This window comes from Canis lupus, chromosome 32 (assembly GCF_048164855.1).
Source record: "Canis lupus baileyi chromosome 32, mCanLup2.hap1, whole genome shotgun sequence".
NCBI classification, from domain to species: domain Eukaryota; kingdom Metazoa; phylum Chordata; class Mammalia; order Carnivora; family Canidae; genus Canis; species Canis lupus.
Window position 1 is genome coordinate 35,795,999 of NC_132869.1, and position 18,587 is coordinate 35,814,585.

Consider the following 18,587-nt stretch of genomic DNA (forward strand, 5'->3'; position numbering starts at 1 on the left):
CTCCTTTCCCGTGGGGCCAGCTGAGCTCCCATCAGGTATTGCCCGGGTGTGCCTGGGTGGCCTCACACATGGATCCTTGGCATAAGCTGCCTTTTCTGGTGCCCTGCATAGAAATGAGGATGCAGGCATGGTGGCCCTCAGCAGGTCCAAGGCCAAATCCGTGCCCTCCCTACAGACAACCCGTACCTGTATTAACTTGAGCGAAGCACCTGCTATGAGACTCTGCTAGCTCAGCTCTTAGCTGCCTTCTGCCCTGGCCTCTGCAGCAGTCTTGCCTTCCTAGCTGAGCCAAATGCTCCCTGGGCATGTGACCATATCTTCTCAAACTGTGTCCCAGCTAGTCTGTGTCCCCAGCTGGGGGTGAGGGAGGGGCAGGCATATCCCTAGCAGTGGAAACAGTACAGTCTAGGGCAGTGGTTCCCAAATGGGGGCAGTTCAGCCCCCAGGCCATATTTGGCAATGTCTGGAAACAGTTTTGGTCGTCAGAGCTAGGGGTGATGTTGGGGTTCGTATGGCATCTCGTGGGTAGTGGCCAGTGCTGCTGCCTACAAGACACAGGACAGTCCCAAAGAATTGCCCTGCCTAAACTGTCAGTTGGGCTGAGGCTGAGAATCCCTGGCCCGGAGCTTAGAGCAGGAAGACTCCAGTCAGACATTCCTGGGTTGCTGTTTCAGCTTCAGGTCTTCTAGCTGTGTGACCTTGGGCAAGCTTCTCTCTCCCTCCCTCCCTCCCTCTCTGGCTCTTTCTCTCTCTCTCTGGTGCTCTGTCTCAGCCTCAGCTGTAAATCGTTTTGTGGTGAGAATTAACATTTTTAATTCTTAGCATGGTGCTTGGCAGCCAATAAGGCCTCAGCATATAGTAGCTCTTCTCATCCTTTTATTCATCCATAAAACCCCGGGGGGGCAGGAGTCAAAGAAGCAGATCTCACAGTCAGGTTGGTGCTGCAGATGACTCATTACAGCTGCCCAAGGGGAGTGCCCTGTTGGGGGCAAGGGCAGCCTAACTGGGGGCTCCGCAGGAGGGGGGGCCAACTGAGGAGGTGGGTGGAATTAGGATCGGATTTTTAAGAAACCCTTACTTGATTTATTAGTAAGTCTCAAAAGGTTCACTTCCAGCTCCAAGCCTCAAGATTCAGTTTCAGCAAATATTTTTCAGACATCTGCTCAAAGGTGGAGGTTCAGAGAGGTTAAATGATTTGTCTGAGGCCGCACAGTCAGGCGGTGCTTTCTCCTTGCCCAGCAGTAATGGAATGAGAATAGCAGACGCTGGCAATTCTTCTTGGCTTTGGTTAGGTGGGATGGTGCAGGCAGGTGGAGGTGGCCGCTGGTGGTCCTGTGCATTCGTGCACAGATCACCTGGAGGACACTGAGTACTGTCCTCCTCCCCAGGCTCTTCCAATGGCTCCCTGGTGCCTGCATGCCCATCATCAGAGTGACGAGAGGGGCTAAGAGCCCCTTCTCAGGCAGATACATCATTAAGAGGATGGATTATACTGCCATTAATTGCTTGGATCCTGTCAGAAAATGATGTATTTTTAACAAGCCCAAAGGGAGGGATGAGTGCCAGGAGGCTTAGGCAGGGTTGGGCAGGTGACCCCCCTCAGAAATAGGCCTCCAGTCTTTATGTAGAGGGAAGCCCTCCCATCACTGTGCTGGAATCCATAGCCAGGGTGGCAAGGAAGGGCTGTGGGGGGCAGGGGGTACACAGTACCTGACTACTCAGCCCCGATCGGGGGTTGGTTGTCTCTGCTCAGAGTCTCCGATAATGGCCCAAGGCCTTAGCTCTTCAGCCTACAACCGTGGCGGGGAGGGGTGCTGCGGGAAGGGCACAGGCTGAAGAGGCAGCTGGTCGGGGAGGTGGGAGGCTGACCACCCTTGGCCTGTCCCAGACATAACCAAGGGCTGGTCCTGCTGGACCTAACCATGTGTAGGTTAAAGGAAAATAGTCTCTTCCCATCTCAGGTGAGTCAAGTATCTGTGTAGACAGGATACACGCTAATGAAACTGCTTTCTTCTGGAAACCTCCGGGGTTGGGGAGACATATGGACCGCAGGGTAGGAGGAGTGGGCATGGATTATTGGCTCCATCCACCGCCAGTGGGCATGGATTATTTATATATTGTTCCCTTGCTTCCTCCATACCTTCCCCTCCTGGCCTGTGGGCATTGCAGACTCTTAGAGTCTATGCCCCCTTGGGAGGTGTGGATCCCTTTGGTAAGCTTCCTGGCAGACTCCTGCAGCTTCTTCTTGATTACCCAGCTCAACAGGGAGTTCACCACCTCAGCGGGCAGCCAGGACTAATGGAAGCCACTCCAGCTATTAGTGACCTTTGCATTCATTTCCAAAGCCTAATGGGGCCATTGGCTTAAAAAGCTGTTTAGAATTGGACCGGAGATCCGGAGATCCGTAGCTGGCCTTCCTGATGGTAATTTTCAGAATATCCTCTTATTCCTTTTTGCAAATTGAGACTAGAGTTCCGTGGATTGACTCTAGCTCTCTGGGTTTTCCCAGTGGCTCCGCCTGGGATGCAATGCCTGTGGCCTGGGGCCTTGGGCTCTTTGGGTGACCGGGTGGCATTTTGGGGTCTTCTCTCTTACCCTGGAAACTGGTCTCTCCTTCCTCTCATTGCTTTTATCTTTTTTCACTCGAAGGCTGGTTTCCTTGCTGGAAAGGCAGGAGCAGCCCAAGTGATGATCTCCTGGGTTCATATTTGAGATATTCTCATATTTGAGAATATGCTATGGGGTCCTTCTTCCAGTGCTAGAGATCATTCTTTCTGGCATAGCTAAACAGGCCCAGGGTAACTGAAGGATCTTCGCACATTTGCAAGAAGCAGCTGTTTGTGGAACACTTTTGGGGGAGATGGAGCCTGATAGCTCACCCAGGACATGGACTCACTCAGGCTCAGCACCTGCTCTCGACAAGGCTGAAAGGCTGGACCACCTGCTCCCCATCCCCACAGAGGTCTGACTGACCCTGAGAGCTGTGGAGCTGGACTCCCAGGGACAGAACGGCTGTGGCCAATTATGATGGCATCAGTGGTTGGCGCTGAGAAACCTCTGTGCCCTAAAATAGCAACCCAATGGCCAGTCACAGTGCCAGACAGACCACCATCCTTGCTCCATTCCTTTCGATTTGGAAGGATTTTTTTTTTCTTTTTAAGAATTAAAGAGTCTCAGATTCAAATTTAATCATCATCTCTTTAAGAGTCCTACCAGATAAAAACCACTGGATGCCTGTCACTTGAAAAACAAGAGTCAGGGGATGAGAAGAGCTGGGGGTGGGGATGAGGATGGGGAGAGGCACCCTGGTCTCTCCAAGCAGGGGAATGAAAACGAGTTGTATACGCGGAAGGATCTGCAGAGGGCAGTGCATGACCTTGACCTAAATAGCAGGCCAGGGCTCTGAGCTCCTGGTCTCCCCTGTGTAGTTGGGGAGCAGTGGATCCTGCCAGGACTCGTCCCACTTGAGCTGCGTGGGTCATTTTCAGGGCTCATTCCAGTGTTTTTGAATACCTGAACCTCATCATAACTTCCCCTTCTCTTCAGGTTCCCTGATTCCTGAGCATACACAGGCCACAGTATTTGAAGCGGGAGACGGCACCTTCCAGGACCCAGCGCAGGGCCCAGCACAGAGAAGGCACGGAAGAAATGTGCCCCTATGACTGCCTAAAAGGGACTATTCCCACCTGCCAACCCGGCTGGGCTGTGCTGAGCATGAAATGGGGCGCAGGAATTTCCTGGAAAAGTTTCAAGTGCTGTGTGCCTATAACATGACTGACTTGTTATTATAGGCAGTTCCATTTATACCTTGCTGGATTGGGGTGGGCATGAGCCTGTCCAGATGCAGCTCAGAAACAGCGGAGTGTGAGTCAGGTTTCCACCCTTCTGCCTGCTGCTGCCCACTGCACACATGTACCCGCCCCCAACTCCCCCACCCCCAACTCCGATTTGGGATTTCTGACTCAGACCCCCTTAGAGTCCATAAGCTTACAGGGAGCAGCTGTTTGGTGTGTGAGGGGGGACGAGTGTAAGCCTGGTGTTTTTCTCTATGTCCCTTCAGCAGGTCACTCAGACTTTGTGTGACTCAGTTTATTCATCTGGAGACTGGGAATAAGGAATCCTGCCCTATTTACCTCGCAGAGGAGTTGGTGGTGGTGGTGGTGGTGGTGGTGGGAATTGGTGAGATATTGAAGGTGAAGTATAAGTAGGCAGGATCGATAGGTCCTTTCTAGCAAATGAGGAGGCATAAGCACACTCCCACGGTGCCCGCCTGAGAACACTTAGGACACCTGTCTGCCCAAAGCATGCCCACTGACGCAGACTCCGGCCATACGGTCCTCCTGCCACCAGGGCTCCCAGGCGGGGCTCCAGGGATTTCTGAAACTCTCTCCCAGATACTGACTCTCTGCCCCCACCCCGGCAATCCCGTGAGGTGTCAGCCCCGTCTTGCCAATCAGAACCAGGTGAGGTGTGTCGAGGGAGAGGGACACCCGGACCGACCCTCTGAGCCTGCCTCTGACATCGTGGGCCCACCTGGGACCTCTGCCATCCGTGGCTGAGTCTGCACCGGGACCACATCTGGCACATCTGGCCCCCCTCCCCGCATGGGCGCTGGTCCACGCCCCGCACGCACAGGCCGCCTGGGGCAAGGGTGCCATCAGGACAGTGCAATTGATTGGTTTCTCCCATGTTGACCGCATTTTTGCACAAGGCTCTGTGGACTGAACGGGACCTTTGGCCCTGGCGGAAATGTCCCCATCGGCACCCTGTGCAGGGAGCAGAGGCAAGGACAAGGCAAGCAGAGGCAGGGAGCTTCCGCCTTTCTGGAAAGCCTCGGGACAACCTACTGCAAGGTGGAGACCTTGGCTTCCGTCTTGCAGCCGCAGCGGATGGAGGCAGAGGCAGCCCAGGACAGGCGGGGTGACCACCTAGAGAGCCGGGGAGTGTGCGGGAGGGCGATTCCACCCCGGACCCACCTCCACCACGTGAGACGAAAAGCCGGTCTGTGACATCTCCAGCCCGAAGGAGGTCTCATTTTTGTTGGTGCCTGAAACGGAGGGACAGAAAGATCTGGGCTCCATGCCTGACCACCTACTTGGTGCCACACACACACCTGCAGCTCCACCCGCAGCCCCCGTGTCCTGGGGGTGCCTTCAGGGAGGGAAGACGGGGTCCCCGAGGCTGAGTCCAGCGGAACTGCACCCCTGGGTGGCCCAGAGGCAGGCGGCCTACCCAGGGAGGGCACCAGGCACCTTCCCGAGGCGCTGGCGTTACGACTAGTAGCCTGCTCACTGTCGAGGACGTGCTGGGACGGGTTATACGAGACAGCATGTATGCTATATGGCTGTCAAATAGGGGAAAGAGCAAGAAAAGTGCATGGAAAGAAATAGTCAACATTTTTGGCCAGAAATGGAAATTCCATCTCTTTCCCCACTTCTCTCATTCCTATTATTCACCAGTTTGGTTCCAGATGCCTCTGGATGACTCCCAAACGTTGGATTGACCCTCGGGAGGGAGACCTGTCACCACCACAGCTTTGCACAAGAAACCCATGTGTGCTGAAAGCTCCTCCCCACAAAGCCCCCCGACCCCGCACAGGGCCCTGGAGCCTATGTTCTCGACACCCAAAGTGACCATTTCCAGAAGAAGGATGCTCCTCTGGGTATTTAAGCCCTAGTGTGAGTGTCAGCACTCAGGCTACACTTTCTATTCCTTTATCCTTGTGGATCAGGCCTGCTTTCATCTCCACCTCTTCATGCGTCTGGAGCTCATCTTTTCCAATGCGCTCAGGCTCTAGGACTCTGTTTTCTGTCTCTGTATGCAACCCTCCCATGTGGCCCAGCCCAGTGTTGCGAGGGCCGGCTGCAGCAATACATGGTGCAAAGGAGATCTGTGCACACAAAACTGGAGTTTAACAGTAAGGAGGGAGGTGATTGGAAGGAACCGTACGCGGGGCACCTGGGTGGCTCATGGTTGAGCATCTGCCTTTGGCTTGAGGATCGAGTCTCACATCGGGATCCCCACAGGGAGCCTGCTTCTCCCTCTGCCTGTGTCTCTGCCTCTCTCTTTGTATCTCCCAAGAATAAATAAATAAAATCTTTTTTTTTAATCTTTTTTTTTTTTTTTTTTTTTAAAGGAACGAACCCTATTCAAAGTGTTTTCGGGGGAGCGGGAGGAAACAAGGCTCAGGGATGAAGCACTTCAGGCTATGGAGGCAGGTCCAGCTGCGTTCAAACTAGGCCAGATACACAAAGGACACCCAGTTCAATCTGAATTTCAGACACCAGCGGATAATTTCTTAGTATAGGTCAGTTTGCCACAAGCACCATATTTTATATTTGCCAAATCTGGAGACACTGGTTCAGGCCCCGTCTCCTTCCCAGGCTGTGAAAGCTTTGGCAAGTCACTTGGCTCCCATAGGCTTATGGATCCTCAGAGGTAAAAGGGGGAGAATTTGAGCAAAGCCACTGTCTGGGGCTGACTGTGAGGTGCACAGCCTCAGGTCCGGCACAGAATACCATGGAATTATCATGAAGGGATGGCTCCTGCTAGAGCATTCCATGTGGTGGGGCTGGATTTTGGGGGTTCATCTGGTGCGAACCCAGGAGCACAGACCCCTCTTGGTAGGTATTGCTCACCTTCCAAGCTGAAGATCCTGTCCCCCAGGGCATCAACGATGTCCTTTAGGGCCGCCTCATCAGTCACGTTGAAGAAATGCTTGTCATCGGGGTCACTGGCGATGTATTTGATCTCATTTAGAAAAGCTTCTGGATTGATCCCCCTGCGGTTGTAGTAGCCCAGAACCTGCCAGGTAACAGGGGCAGGGCAACAAACCAGGACATAGCACAGACCTCTCCACATGCCCGAGGCCACTGGCCCCGAGTGGTGGGGGCCACCATTACAATCACAGAGAGAACTTGAGGTCCCACTTGTAGTTTGAAATAGGTTGTCTCGTAGAGGCCAGATAAGGCCCCTGTTCTAAGATAAGGTTCTGGGGGCTGGGTGGCTTGGGGTGTTTCCTAGAGTTTTGAGGTTTCAGAACCTCCCTGGTGATGGAGAACTACTCCTCCCCCAACCCCTACAACTGTTGTGGTCAGCCCCAGACAGTGCTGAAGGAAAAATTTCAAGTTACTCTTTAGGAGAGGATGAAACAAGGAGAGGCCTATTGGAGGGCCTGGACAGCTTGTCCACTACCCAGAAAAATGACCCAGGGAGTCCCCAGGGGTTTGATGGCAAAGCCTCTAGGGGAGCAGGGTGGAACACACGGGGCAGGACTCACGGCCACAGCATATCTGGTCACGTTGTCTCTCTCGCTTTGCTGGATCACCTTCTCCAGGTCTGGGCTGTCGTGGGACTCCCCATCTGTTATGACGATCATCACCTTCTTGGCTCCCTTCCTTCCGCCTTTCTGGAAAGCCTCAGAACTGAAACCAGAGCATAGGGAGAGGGTCACAAGAGCGATGTAGGGATGGAACAGCCCCCAGCACTCCTCCAGAGGGGCAGCCACAGAAGCAAGGCCAAGCCCATTCAGCTCCTGGGGCAGGGTGGTGGTGGTGGGAGCAACCCAACAGGGTTGGGATCTCGAACCAGTGAATAAGCACTGGGTTGAGATGCTCACATTACTTGTTCACCAGCTGCTCAGAAGGGTCATGTATCTGCTTGTCTTTTTTTTTTTTGTAAGGATTTATTTATTTTAGAGGGAGAGAAAATGAGTACAAGCGGGAGGGGCAGAGGAAGAGGGAGAAACTCAAGCAGACTCTGTGCTGTGCGCAGAGCCTGACGCAGGGCTTGATCTGATGACCCTGAGATCGCGACCTGAGCCAAAACAAGAGTCAGACGCTGAATTGACTGTGCCACTCAGGAGCCCCTGCTTTAAAATGACTTTAAAAAGTCCCTTTATAGTCTTGATCATGCTGTTTGGGGTAAGCAAAGGGGGCAGGATGGGTTTGGGAAGAAAGTTCAAGGCCCGACGGAGACCTTTATACGCGCTAAGTTAGTGGTTCAAAAACCCAGCTGTACATTAGAATCACCTGGGGAATTTAAAATTTAAAAAATGATGCCCAGGCCCCACCTGGGCATGTAATCAGGAGCTCTGGGGGCATGGCCTGGGCATCAGTATTTTTCAAAAGATCTGATGAATACTGATGTTTAGACCCACTTCTCTACATACTGAAAAGGTGACGGGCCAGAGTAACTCAACACCCAAATGACACTCATCATAAAATACACGGAATGAAGCCTGCATGAAGTTCTGATTTTTCCCACAAGGACTATTTTGGTTCTATTTTGGGAACTATTAAAGTATCCAATTCCATGACAAATATTCCTCTTTCTTGCTTTTTATTTTGTTTTCAGTGCCTGGAGCAGGTGCTTGGCCTGCTTGTTGGGCCACCCAGCCAGGGGCAGGGGGCTCTGGTATGATGCCCTGCTGGCAACCCATCTCACACACAAACTGGCTCTGGAAACATCACTAGTTCTTGGTGCTTCTGTGGTCAGCCCTCCTTTAGACTGTGAGGTTCTGAGTAGGAATGACACGGTCTGGACCAGATATCTGGCCCAGCAGGTAGAATTTTCCAGTAAGGATCTGAAAATAAATGTTTCCCTTAGACTCTGTGGTGACTCTTCTTGGGTCTCACCCATGGATTTAAACTCCCCAAAGTGAGATTAAAGCTCGTCACCAGAGGTATCTCTTGTTACATGGCGAGCTGATGAACTGATGTGCACGATGTAGACGTTGAGGAATTCACAAAGCCTGGAATGAGTTAGTTCAGAGCATCTTCAAGCTCCCAGTTAAGAGAAACAGACCATCTGCCATTCTCTAGCTCTGTGATATTGTGGATATACTGACTTAAAAAAAAACCCTCTAATTTTAATATGAGCTGTGAACTGAAGGAGGCCAGAGGTACACTTGATGTGACTACAGCAAATTTTGAGCTTAAGCCTGACCTCGTGGAGGGAGAACTCTACTAGTCCCTGAAAGGAGATTCTAGTTATTTCTATAACCTCATCGAAGGGTCAGGCCCAGGCACAAAATTCTGCAAAAAAAGTATGGCAGGGGAGAAATCAGGGTTCATTGTATATGGAGCCAAGAAAATTTTGGGGTTCATATTTTCATATAGTGGAATCGTGTGAATTTCTGTATGAATCTGTAATGGTGTGAATATTGACATGAATCATCAGATTTAAAACTGTGATCTTGCATTGTGTCAAAAGGCTTGGATTTGTTCCTTCGTAAATCAGAGTATAAGTCCCTTGAGAGCAGTGAGAGCTTTATACTCACAACTCACCTTCTGGAAACCAAATGATCTATGGAAACGGAAGTCATATCATGTGTCCTTTATGCTCAAAATGTGTACTGGCTGCCACTTCTTTCAGGTCCTGACAGTAGCCCACCAACCCATCATAATCTGGCCCAGTCATCCCTCTGAGCCCTTCCTCCTGTTTGCTCGCCTTAATAAGAAGGGTTAAGTCAACTAAGGTGGGATCCACATTGTACCCAGAGCCTCCAAGCCATACACGACTACCAGAATCACCTTTATGTGCTTATCTGATGAAAACACTCCCGAGCCCAAGAGCCCTCAGTGGCCACTCATGGTTGTTTTAGCTATGACATTATCATCCCCCAAATCTGGCTCCAATATCCCCAAACACAACCCCCATTCCATTGTCAAAGCCTCCAAACATAATCATTCCTTAACTTTCCCTCTCTTCTGTTCTTGGCCAGGTGATGGTCTTCTTTCCACCTCTCCCTGATTGAATCCTGGGGTCTTCCTAGGACAAGCCAAATGCCAGCCCCTCTTAGCAATCCTCCCTTGGATCCTACCCTTTCATCCTCACTGAGTTAAGCTGATGCTCATCAGAGTTCCCTATTGGGTCAGGGGCCACAGGTAATCATCTTTGTAACCCCTCAAGTGCATGGTCTGGATCTTTATGCTTTTGCAGGTGCACACACACAAAAATGCATTGTGAATAACTGAATGAGGAGAGGCAACTTTTCACTTTAAAATGCACCTCCCTGTAGTTTGGTTCAAACCACTTGATGGGTTCCACACTCGTAATTGGCCTGGGGTTGGTGGGCTGCATCCCTGAATGAGTCCGTTAGTTCACACCGAGGAAGCGATAGCTCAGCGGGCTTGGGCTTTCTCTGTTGCTGTGGCAATTTCATGAGGGCGTGTTGGGGTCACAGGGGCTCATCCCAGTGACGGCAAAGCAGCAAAATGGCCCTTCCTTGTGAGGATGAGTAAGAGCCATATTCACATGGAGGGAGGTTCATTTAGGAAAAAAGTTTCAGTGAGTTTTATCAGCAAACAGAAGCATCTTGGTGGAGTCATTGCTTAATTATAAAAAGTTGTAAAGTTGGAAAAAAAAATTCATCATTTGACCATATGAAATCACGTTATTACTAAATTCTGTTAAATGCATGGGCTAATCCTATGTGAGGTGGGATTATGCGAGAAGGGGCCTGTGGTCTCAATGGGCAGAGCAGAACTTGTATTTGTAGATGTAGAATTTATATTTAAAATCTATATGCCTCAGACTATGTAGTCACCTTAGGGGTTTAGGCCGCAGCTTGAAAGATCTTGGGGAATTGCTCAAAATCACTCCTCGATTTCAGTGGGGGGTGAGCACAATGTTCTGAGCAATGGTGGTGTCTCCGGAGCACGCATGGAGCCAGCTGCGAGGGCATGGTCCAGAGGTAACATTCATTATCATTGTGAGTGAGTTCCGGTGTGATTTTTAAGGACTTTAGGAGTCAGATTTAAGGATTTAAGGATCTTCCTCCCACTCCACTGATGACACGCACTCCGCAGGAAGATCCTGCCCTCACGGAACCCACGTACTTTTTATTAGGGTCTCTGTGGCACAGCGCATTTTCCACAGCTGGTTGCAACAACACCTTCCCATCCCAAATGCTCTTCTGTGACGTGGCCTTGCCATTCCTCCCTCAAGAGGCAGAATCAAATTCTCTTCCCCTTGAGTCTAGACTGGCCCTAATGACTTGCTTGATCAACAGAATATGGCAAAAGTCATATGCGAGACTTCAGGGGGTAGGTCTCAGGCACTCTCAGAGTTCCTGTGTGGGCCTCCTGGAAAGCTCTCTTGGGACACTCCTTCTCAGAGCCTGGCTGCTACACCATGAGAAAACCGACTCATATGGCCACATGTGGGGGTGCTCAAGTCACCAGCCCACACTGAGCTCCCAACCAACAACAAGCAACAACTGCCAGTCACATGAGTGTGCCATTTTGGATGTCCATTCCAGTCAACCCCTCCCATGACAACAGCCCCAGCAGGCACACCAAACTACAACCATAGGAGAGAACCCCAGAGAGAATGGACCAGCTGGGCCCAGCCTACCCCGTAACTTGGAGGGATTAATAAATGATTGTCTCGAGGCACAGAATTTTGTGGAGGTTTGTTACACAGCAACGTAGAACTAGAACAGTTATCTGAGATTTAAGTAAGTCATTATTATTATTTCTATTTTATTAGGGTTGGTTTTTTTTTTTTTTTTTCATTTTTTACCGAGCAAATTCGATGCCAAATGCCGTCCGGGTCTCTGTCCCTCCTCTCTGCTCAATGTGGCTGGCAGCTTCCACTACATCTTTTACAGACCTGTAGTCATTGAGGTGAAATTCATGCACCACGTCTTCTCCGTACTGGACAACTCCAACCTGCGGGAGAGGGGAGAGGACAACAGAACATGCTGACCCCTGAAAACTGGACCCTCGGCAGTGAGGTTCCCTGGAGTCATCTCTGTCTGTGGCTGTTGGGGAGTACAGAGGGTGGGGGACCATCCCGATGGTGAGTCACTGGGAAGGAAAACAGTTCAACAGGGCTCTAGAAAAATGGGTGGCTTGGTGAGGCCTGTGGAAGGTTCATCTCCAGAGAGGAGAGTGTGAGTTAAAGAAAGACCCTACAACGGGTGCCTGGGTGGCTCACTCAGTTGAGCATCTGACTTTTGAATTTGGCTCAGGTCATGATCTGGGGGTCGTGGGATCGAGTCCCAGGTCATGCTCTACTCTGAGCCTGGAGCCTACTTAGGATTCTCTTCCTCCCTCTCCCTCTGACCCTCCTAGCTTGCGTTCATGCTCTCTCTCTCTCAAAAATAAAATAAAATAAAATAAAATAAAATAAAATAAAATAAAGAAAGGCCCAACAGATTATGTTTCTTGCTTGAACACAGGATTGAAGCCTAAAATATTAGGAGTAGCATGCCTGGAAAGCCAGGGCATTTTTCATCAAATGTTGGAATCAAGGTTCCTGAAAAATTGGAAGAGAACCTTTTATTCCCAAGGTCAATAATATATAGACAATATTAATAGCCTCAAAACAAACAAAAATCCTTAAAGGCCTACAGTAGGACTAGAATAATAAAACCTTCCTGTTGGACAGGCCTCAAGTTTATTTGGTGCCTTTTTAATGCCCGACTTTTGGCTCATGATACCCTAAGGATAATCTTCCTGTCGTGGGGAAGTCATTACTTCTTGAGAAAGCCCACTCCCTTTTTAACTGCTCTAATTGTTCCAAAATAATTTCCTAGGGATGCCTGGTAGCTCAGTGGTTGAGTGTATGCCTTTGGCTCAGGGCATGATCCCAGGGTCCTGGGATGGAGTCCCGCATCGGGCTCCTCGCAGGGAGTCTGCTTCTCCTTCTGCCTATGTCTCTGCCTCTCTGTGTGTCTCTCATGAATAAATAAATAAAATCTTTAAGAAAAATAATCTCCTAGATTGACTGGAAATCTGCCACCTTGTACTTCCTATATGTCGGTCCTCACTTGGTCGGCCAAAACAATACAGTATAAATCTACCCCTCTTTAGCCAAGTGGTAGTTTGGACATGTGCTGGCAGCTATGAGCTCCCCACTCAGTCTTCTCTCAAGATCTAATTATCCCCCGTGCCTCACTCAGCAGGGATCCACTCAACCTTTCCTGCCTTCCTTCCTTCCTACTCTTCCTACTCAAAGTCATTCTTCATCGGTAGCATCGACAGGTTTTACCGATGAAGTAGGGCCTCCCCCAGACTGTCCCCAGATGCACCCAGCAGAGATGGGTGTCCTGGGCTGCAGGGCCTCGGCCTGGCCCCTGCACCTATACCTTATTAACATGTGCAAGGAGGCTCCTCCATGCCCCTGGGGCAGCGTCTTCCATAGGTCTGGGAAGCCCTGGTCAGAGGTGAAAAGAGTCCCAGAGACACTTACCTGGATCTGTCCAGGGCCAATGTAAAATTTCTTCAGGATGTTGATGAGGAAGTGTTGAACCTCCACCCAGGGGTAGATGCTGTTGGAGCCATCCAGGACAATGACGATGTCCATGTAGGTCTGGCATCCTGGGAAGTGGGGACATGTGGTCATGGCTGCCCAGTGACTCAGTGTCTGCAATGAGTCTCTGATTCTACAGATGAGTGTCCAGATGAGTCTACTGGATGGGTGTCCAGATGAGTGTCCGTAGGACAACAGAGGAAGGACCCTGTCATTCCCTGGGCTGGGCAGTTGTCCTTGGGCTAGTCATTTATTTGGACAACATGAATGATGAGCCCAGGAATTCTGGGCTCTGCTCAACCACTCTGAGCTGGTTGTTTGAACCAAGCTTAAATTCACCCTGACTGCCTCTGCTCTTCATCAGGGCCCAACCTACCACCAGCTGGCTAATGTTCTGCGGCAGCCATCCTGCCCAGATCAGCAGCTCACAGTCATTTGTTTTACTGTCGTGGGCAGGATGCACTGACCACTTTCAGCCCAAATGAGTGAGTTTCATTTTTTAGGAGAGCGGTAAAGGGTGATGGCTTAGGATGAGGAATCTGGTATCAGACTGTTTGATTCCTGGCTTTGCCGAGCTCTAGCTGTGTGACCTTACACCTGTTCCCTCTGCTGTAAAAACAGACCTGGTGACAGGAGAGGACTGCCAGGAGGAATCAAGGAGATGAGGCTTCTAAAGGGCTGAGCACAAAGTCAACTCTCAAGAAATCTTAGTGGATCCTCTTAGTTTTTTTTTTTTCTTTTTTAAAGCAAATTACTTTGTTAATGTGACAGTGACATCATAAGGTCAGGCATTTATGCATTTACCTGTGCTCTGAACATAAACGTTTCTCTATTTCCCAATAATACTAGTATCAAGTTAAAATAAATGACAAAAAACAACAAAGAAACGTTGGTACTGTAACAAATGCAAAAAAACTTCTTTTAAAATCGAAGTAACTTGTTTCTATTGGTGAACAGTTGTGGTTACTTTGAAATTAGACGTCCCAGCGTGGTATGATACACACATACTGTATTATAGCATATCCTATTAAAATATTGGTTATCTGCTGACTTGTACTGGAGAATTTTCACACTGTTGTAAAGTCTACTTTATAGCAGAAGCCTTTTGTGTGTTAACCATTCCAGTAACTCCTTCATCATGAAGGTGCCATTGGTTGAGGTCAGTGGTGATCAGAGATAAGAAAGTGGCAGCTTTGGGCTTGGGGGCCCATCGCAGGCTTTATGTTTGGGAGAGCATTTTAGAAGCATTTAGGTGACTTGGCAGCTCAGAATCACCTCTGCTTCTGGAGTCGTGTAGTGGTTCTTGTACCACCTGTATGCCGTGTGTGGCAGGTGACGGCCCAATCCTTCTGGGCTGACAGCACCAGAGAGCTTTGTCCTTTCCCAGGCTGGTCTAGCTTAATGCCTGTGGACCGGGCAGCTGAGTGGCGCAGGTGGTCACGGAGGTGACTGAGACAGAAACTCCTTAGTTAGGGGTGGGGGGTTCCTAACCTAATGGTGGGGGACCAGGTTTCTTTTATTTTTAAGCCATGCTTATTATTAGAATGCATTCACTATTGCTAACTTCTTTCTTGCAACTTCACATTTTTCTTTTGAAGCATCTTGGAAAGAGCTTTGCTTTAGATCTGTGGTTCCTAAACAGGGCTGCACACTCCAGTGAACACACACACACACACACACACACACATACACACACACACACACACACCCTAGCTGGGGCTTGTCCCAGATCTACTGAGTTAGAGACACCAAAGGAGTGGCCCTGGGATCTGTGTCTGATAAGCCCCCAGCACACCGCTGCTGGTGAGCCAGATGGCAGGTCTCCCCCAGAGGAGTTCCTGGAGGCTTGGATGGTCATTTGTTGGCCTGAGGTGAGATTCCCTATTCACACCTCATGTGACTGAGATTGGGCCTCCTCCCCAGCCACAGCACCGCCTTTCCCTTGGCCACCTGGTGAGCATGGAATCAACACTTCCTCCTCACCCTTACAAGGATGACTTTTCCATCCCTGCTGCGCTGATGCTTCCCTCTTCCTCTGCACCAAGCACTGTCCTGTCCTTCAATCTCTGATTGGGCCTGTTGTCTGGGGGAAGCTGCTGCTAGCTAGAGGTGTGAATCCTCTCACCCTCAGTGAGAGGGTTAGCAGCTGCTTGGGTGACGGTATTCAGCCCAGAGGAAATAGGCTCGGAGCCAAGTAGTCTGGGCTTGCAGGAGACAAGGTCTGAACATTATTCCCCAGATTCACTTGGTGGGTGGGGAGTGGATGGGAGGTTTTGTGTTCCATGAGGGTCTGTGCAAGCTGGGCAGAGCTTCCTGATATTCAGGAACACCAGTTAGAGGGGATTGTTCCTGGGGATATTTCTGTTTTCCTTGGTCTTCCATCTACAAGGCAGCTGCATTGCATAACATCAGAGGGCACCATTCACATTGTAGTCTAAGTGAACAATGTCCCCAGAGTTGTACTTTGCATAGCTTGCTTGCTGTACTCCATGGCCCAGCAACCTCTTCCTCACTCACAGTGGGTTTGCAGTGAGCCTCTCTGACTGCTAGGATTGTCTTCATAACCTCAGTTCATTTGCCTCCCACCATTGCTCTGCCCCAGAGATTCTGGAGGACGGTGGCGCTGGAGTACAGGTGCTGCTTTGTAGCTGCAGGGTGGCAGTGATCAGAGCTGGGAGCCTCCCATGACTGTTAGCATGGGTCTGCAGAGTTGAAGCTACTTACTTTGGAGAGCTGGGGCTACCGTCTTGGAGAACCTGAAGTTGGAGTTGACTCTTGAACACATTCCTGTGGTGTAGTAGGAACTCCCACACTCGTGAGACCAGAGTGGGCTGCAGGCCTGTGAAACACAGTGCAGACCCCCCAGTCAGCTGGGGGGGATCTCTGGGAGGGTCCAGGCCCAACAGCCTTTGGCCCAGCCCAACCTCCATGACCCAAGACAGACATTCTCTATCTGAGTATTGGTACTCCAAGGATTTAGAGAGTCTTCTTGGAGTCTAACTGAATTCTTTCTTGCTCTGATGTATTCTATCTAGTTCCCTTGGTTTCAGATGGAATGGAGAAAAACTAATCTTAGAGTCCTTGTTGTATTTTCAAGGGTCCCATTCTCTGTCCCATCATCTAGAGTTGTGACGCTCCTTCACCCTACCTGCCCACACCACCCACCACACAGCATCATCCATAGGAGTGGACCCTTCAAGGTCACTAGAGGAGCCTCTCTGTCTGAAGAGGTCCCCTGAAGGTTCTTACTGGGAAAATTTCCAGGACTGGGCCCCAGCAATATGCCCATGCCTCTTACTGGGGAAAGAAAAAAAAGAATGTTTCTGCTCTTTCTCTGAAACTTGCTACCAAACACATTGATGTCAGCTCTTCATTTAAAGACTGAGTGATGAGTCCCCCTCAGAGTCAGGGTTGTTAAAAATGAAAACCTTGACCCATGTCTCCATTTTTGTCTGGCTGCCAAGAAGCCCAGGACTAAATTTTGTGCTGCAATTTCCTTTGGTTTGGAAAAATAATTATTCCATTTCTAATTCCTTTCTTTAATTAGCTTTCTTTTTTTAGTCAGATTTTAAAGGTTTTGTTTTATCTGCATCCTTTATTGAAGCTGTAGTAAATTATTTCTGGAAGAAGGGGGAGAATGAAGAATAGGAGGGTGGATCATGGATGATGGATGATGGATAGGTGGACAGATGATGGATGGATGGGTGGATAGATGGACAGATGATGGATGGATAGATAGATGGATAGATGATGGATGGATGAGTGGATAGATGACAGATGGATAGGTGGCTGGATGATGGATAATGGATGGATGGATAGATGGATAGATGGATAGATGGATAGATGGGTGGGTAGATGGATGTATGGATAGGTGGATAGATTATGGATGGTGGATGGATGGATGGATGGATGGGTAGGTGGATGGATGGATGAATGGATGATGGATGGATGGGGATAGGTGGATAGATGATGGGTGGGTGGGTGGCTGGATGATGGATAATGGATGAATGGATGGATGGATGGATATATGATGGATGCATGGATGGGTGGGCAGATGGATGGGTGGATAGGTGGATAGATGATGGATGGATGACTGGGTGGATGGATGATGGATAATGGGATAGATGGATGAATACATGGATGATGGATAATGGATGATGGATGGATGTAGGAATGGATGGATGGAAGGATAAATGAATGAGTGGGTGAATAGATGAATGGAGAGATAAACAATTGGTTGGGGAATGGACAATAAGTGAATAGATGAACAAAAGTTGCCATTTATAAACCAGGGACTTAATTAACACATGGAAACCCCAGAGGGTGTATCATACCATCCTTCTTGGGCCTTCATCCTTGTGAAGTAGGTGGAATCAATTCGGTAGGAACATAATAAGGAGCTTTAGAAGGAAAAGGGAGTAGCAACAAGGGCCCCTGACAGGTCTGTGTATGGACAGTACCCAGCATCCTGTTTGCCTTGGTTGGGATGATGAAGGGCTGTGGGCTGGCCATAGATGGGGGCACCTATGGACTTTCCCTGGAAGGGCCACTCTACTCTCTTCAGCCCCTGAGCATCCCACTCATCTTGTTGTCCTGGTGTCTGGTGTTCCACACCCTGAATGTCCCATCTGTCCACAGAAACGTACTCTTGGATAAGAACAAAGAGTGATACAAGCGCTCCCTCCCATCTTAAAATGAGTAGCTCATTTTATTGGGCTTTCTGGGGTAATTTTTCTCTGAAATCATCTCCTGCAGCTGTTTCTAGAACTAGCAGTCCCAGCAGGATCCTGTTTTGAATCTCTAGCATTGCCCAACTCATGGTGGCAAGGAGCAGGCCGTGCCTGCCACGAGGCCACCCGCGCTTGCTGACTGTGTGCAGAGTTTGCATGTGCTCGCCTGGGCAGGGTGCAGAGACCTCTGCGAGCAGGCCTTTTTTGCCTCAACATCACGTTTACGCTACTCATTGGCTTATCAGCTCTCCCTCCACCAGAATTTAAGCCACAGCAGGCCAGGAGCTCTGTTGACCGCTGATTCCCCAGTGTCTGGCATTGGGCTCGGCACATGGTAAGTGCTCAAAATGTTGTTTAAATGAATAAATGTCCCTACTTCAGCACAAGTACCCCTCCTCTTCCTTCCTTGCTGAGACCCGTTGTCTCTTCTTTAAAAGCAAAACAAAAGCCTCCTCCAGAAAGCCTTCCCATGCAACCCTGTGCAGCCTGGGTGGCCTGTCACTGTGTATCTCTTTCTTCGGTAGTAGCAAATCCATGTTCTCTCATTTATGGCTTCCCTTCTTAGGGTGTGTGGTGTGTCCTGTTTCTTTGATCAAA

The 18,587-nt window shown here is 49.7% G+C and overlaps 1 protein-coding gene across 3 annotated transcripts in view; it reads right to left on the minus strand.

The window, feature by feature from the left end:
• ITGA11 (integrin subunit alpha 11) overlaps window positions 1-18,587 on the minus strand; it is a 114,208-nt gene that overhangs the window by 38,333 nt on the left and 57,288 nt on the right. For 2 of the 3 annotated variants that reach the window (XM_072809366.1, XM_072809367.1), the window contains 6 exons: window positions 15,985-16,099; window positions 13,201-13,328; window positions 11,527-11,675; window positions 7,280-7,424; window positions 6,639-6,804; window positions 4,977-5,047 (listed from right to left, as the gene is read on the minus strand). In XM_072809366.1, the coding sequence (XP_072665467.1) occupies window positions 4,977-5,047; window positions 6,639-6,804; window positions 7,280-7,424; window positions 11,527-11,675; window positions 13,201-13,328; window positions 15,985-16,099 (774 nt within the window). The remainder of the gene's footprint in view (window positions 1-4,976; window positions 5,048-6,638; window positions 6,805-7,279; window positions 7,425-11,526; window positions 11,676-13,200; window positions 13,329-15,984; window positions 16,100-18,587) is intronic. The other variant, XM_072809368.1, reaches the window with a different exon arrangement.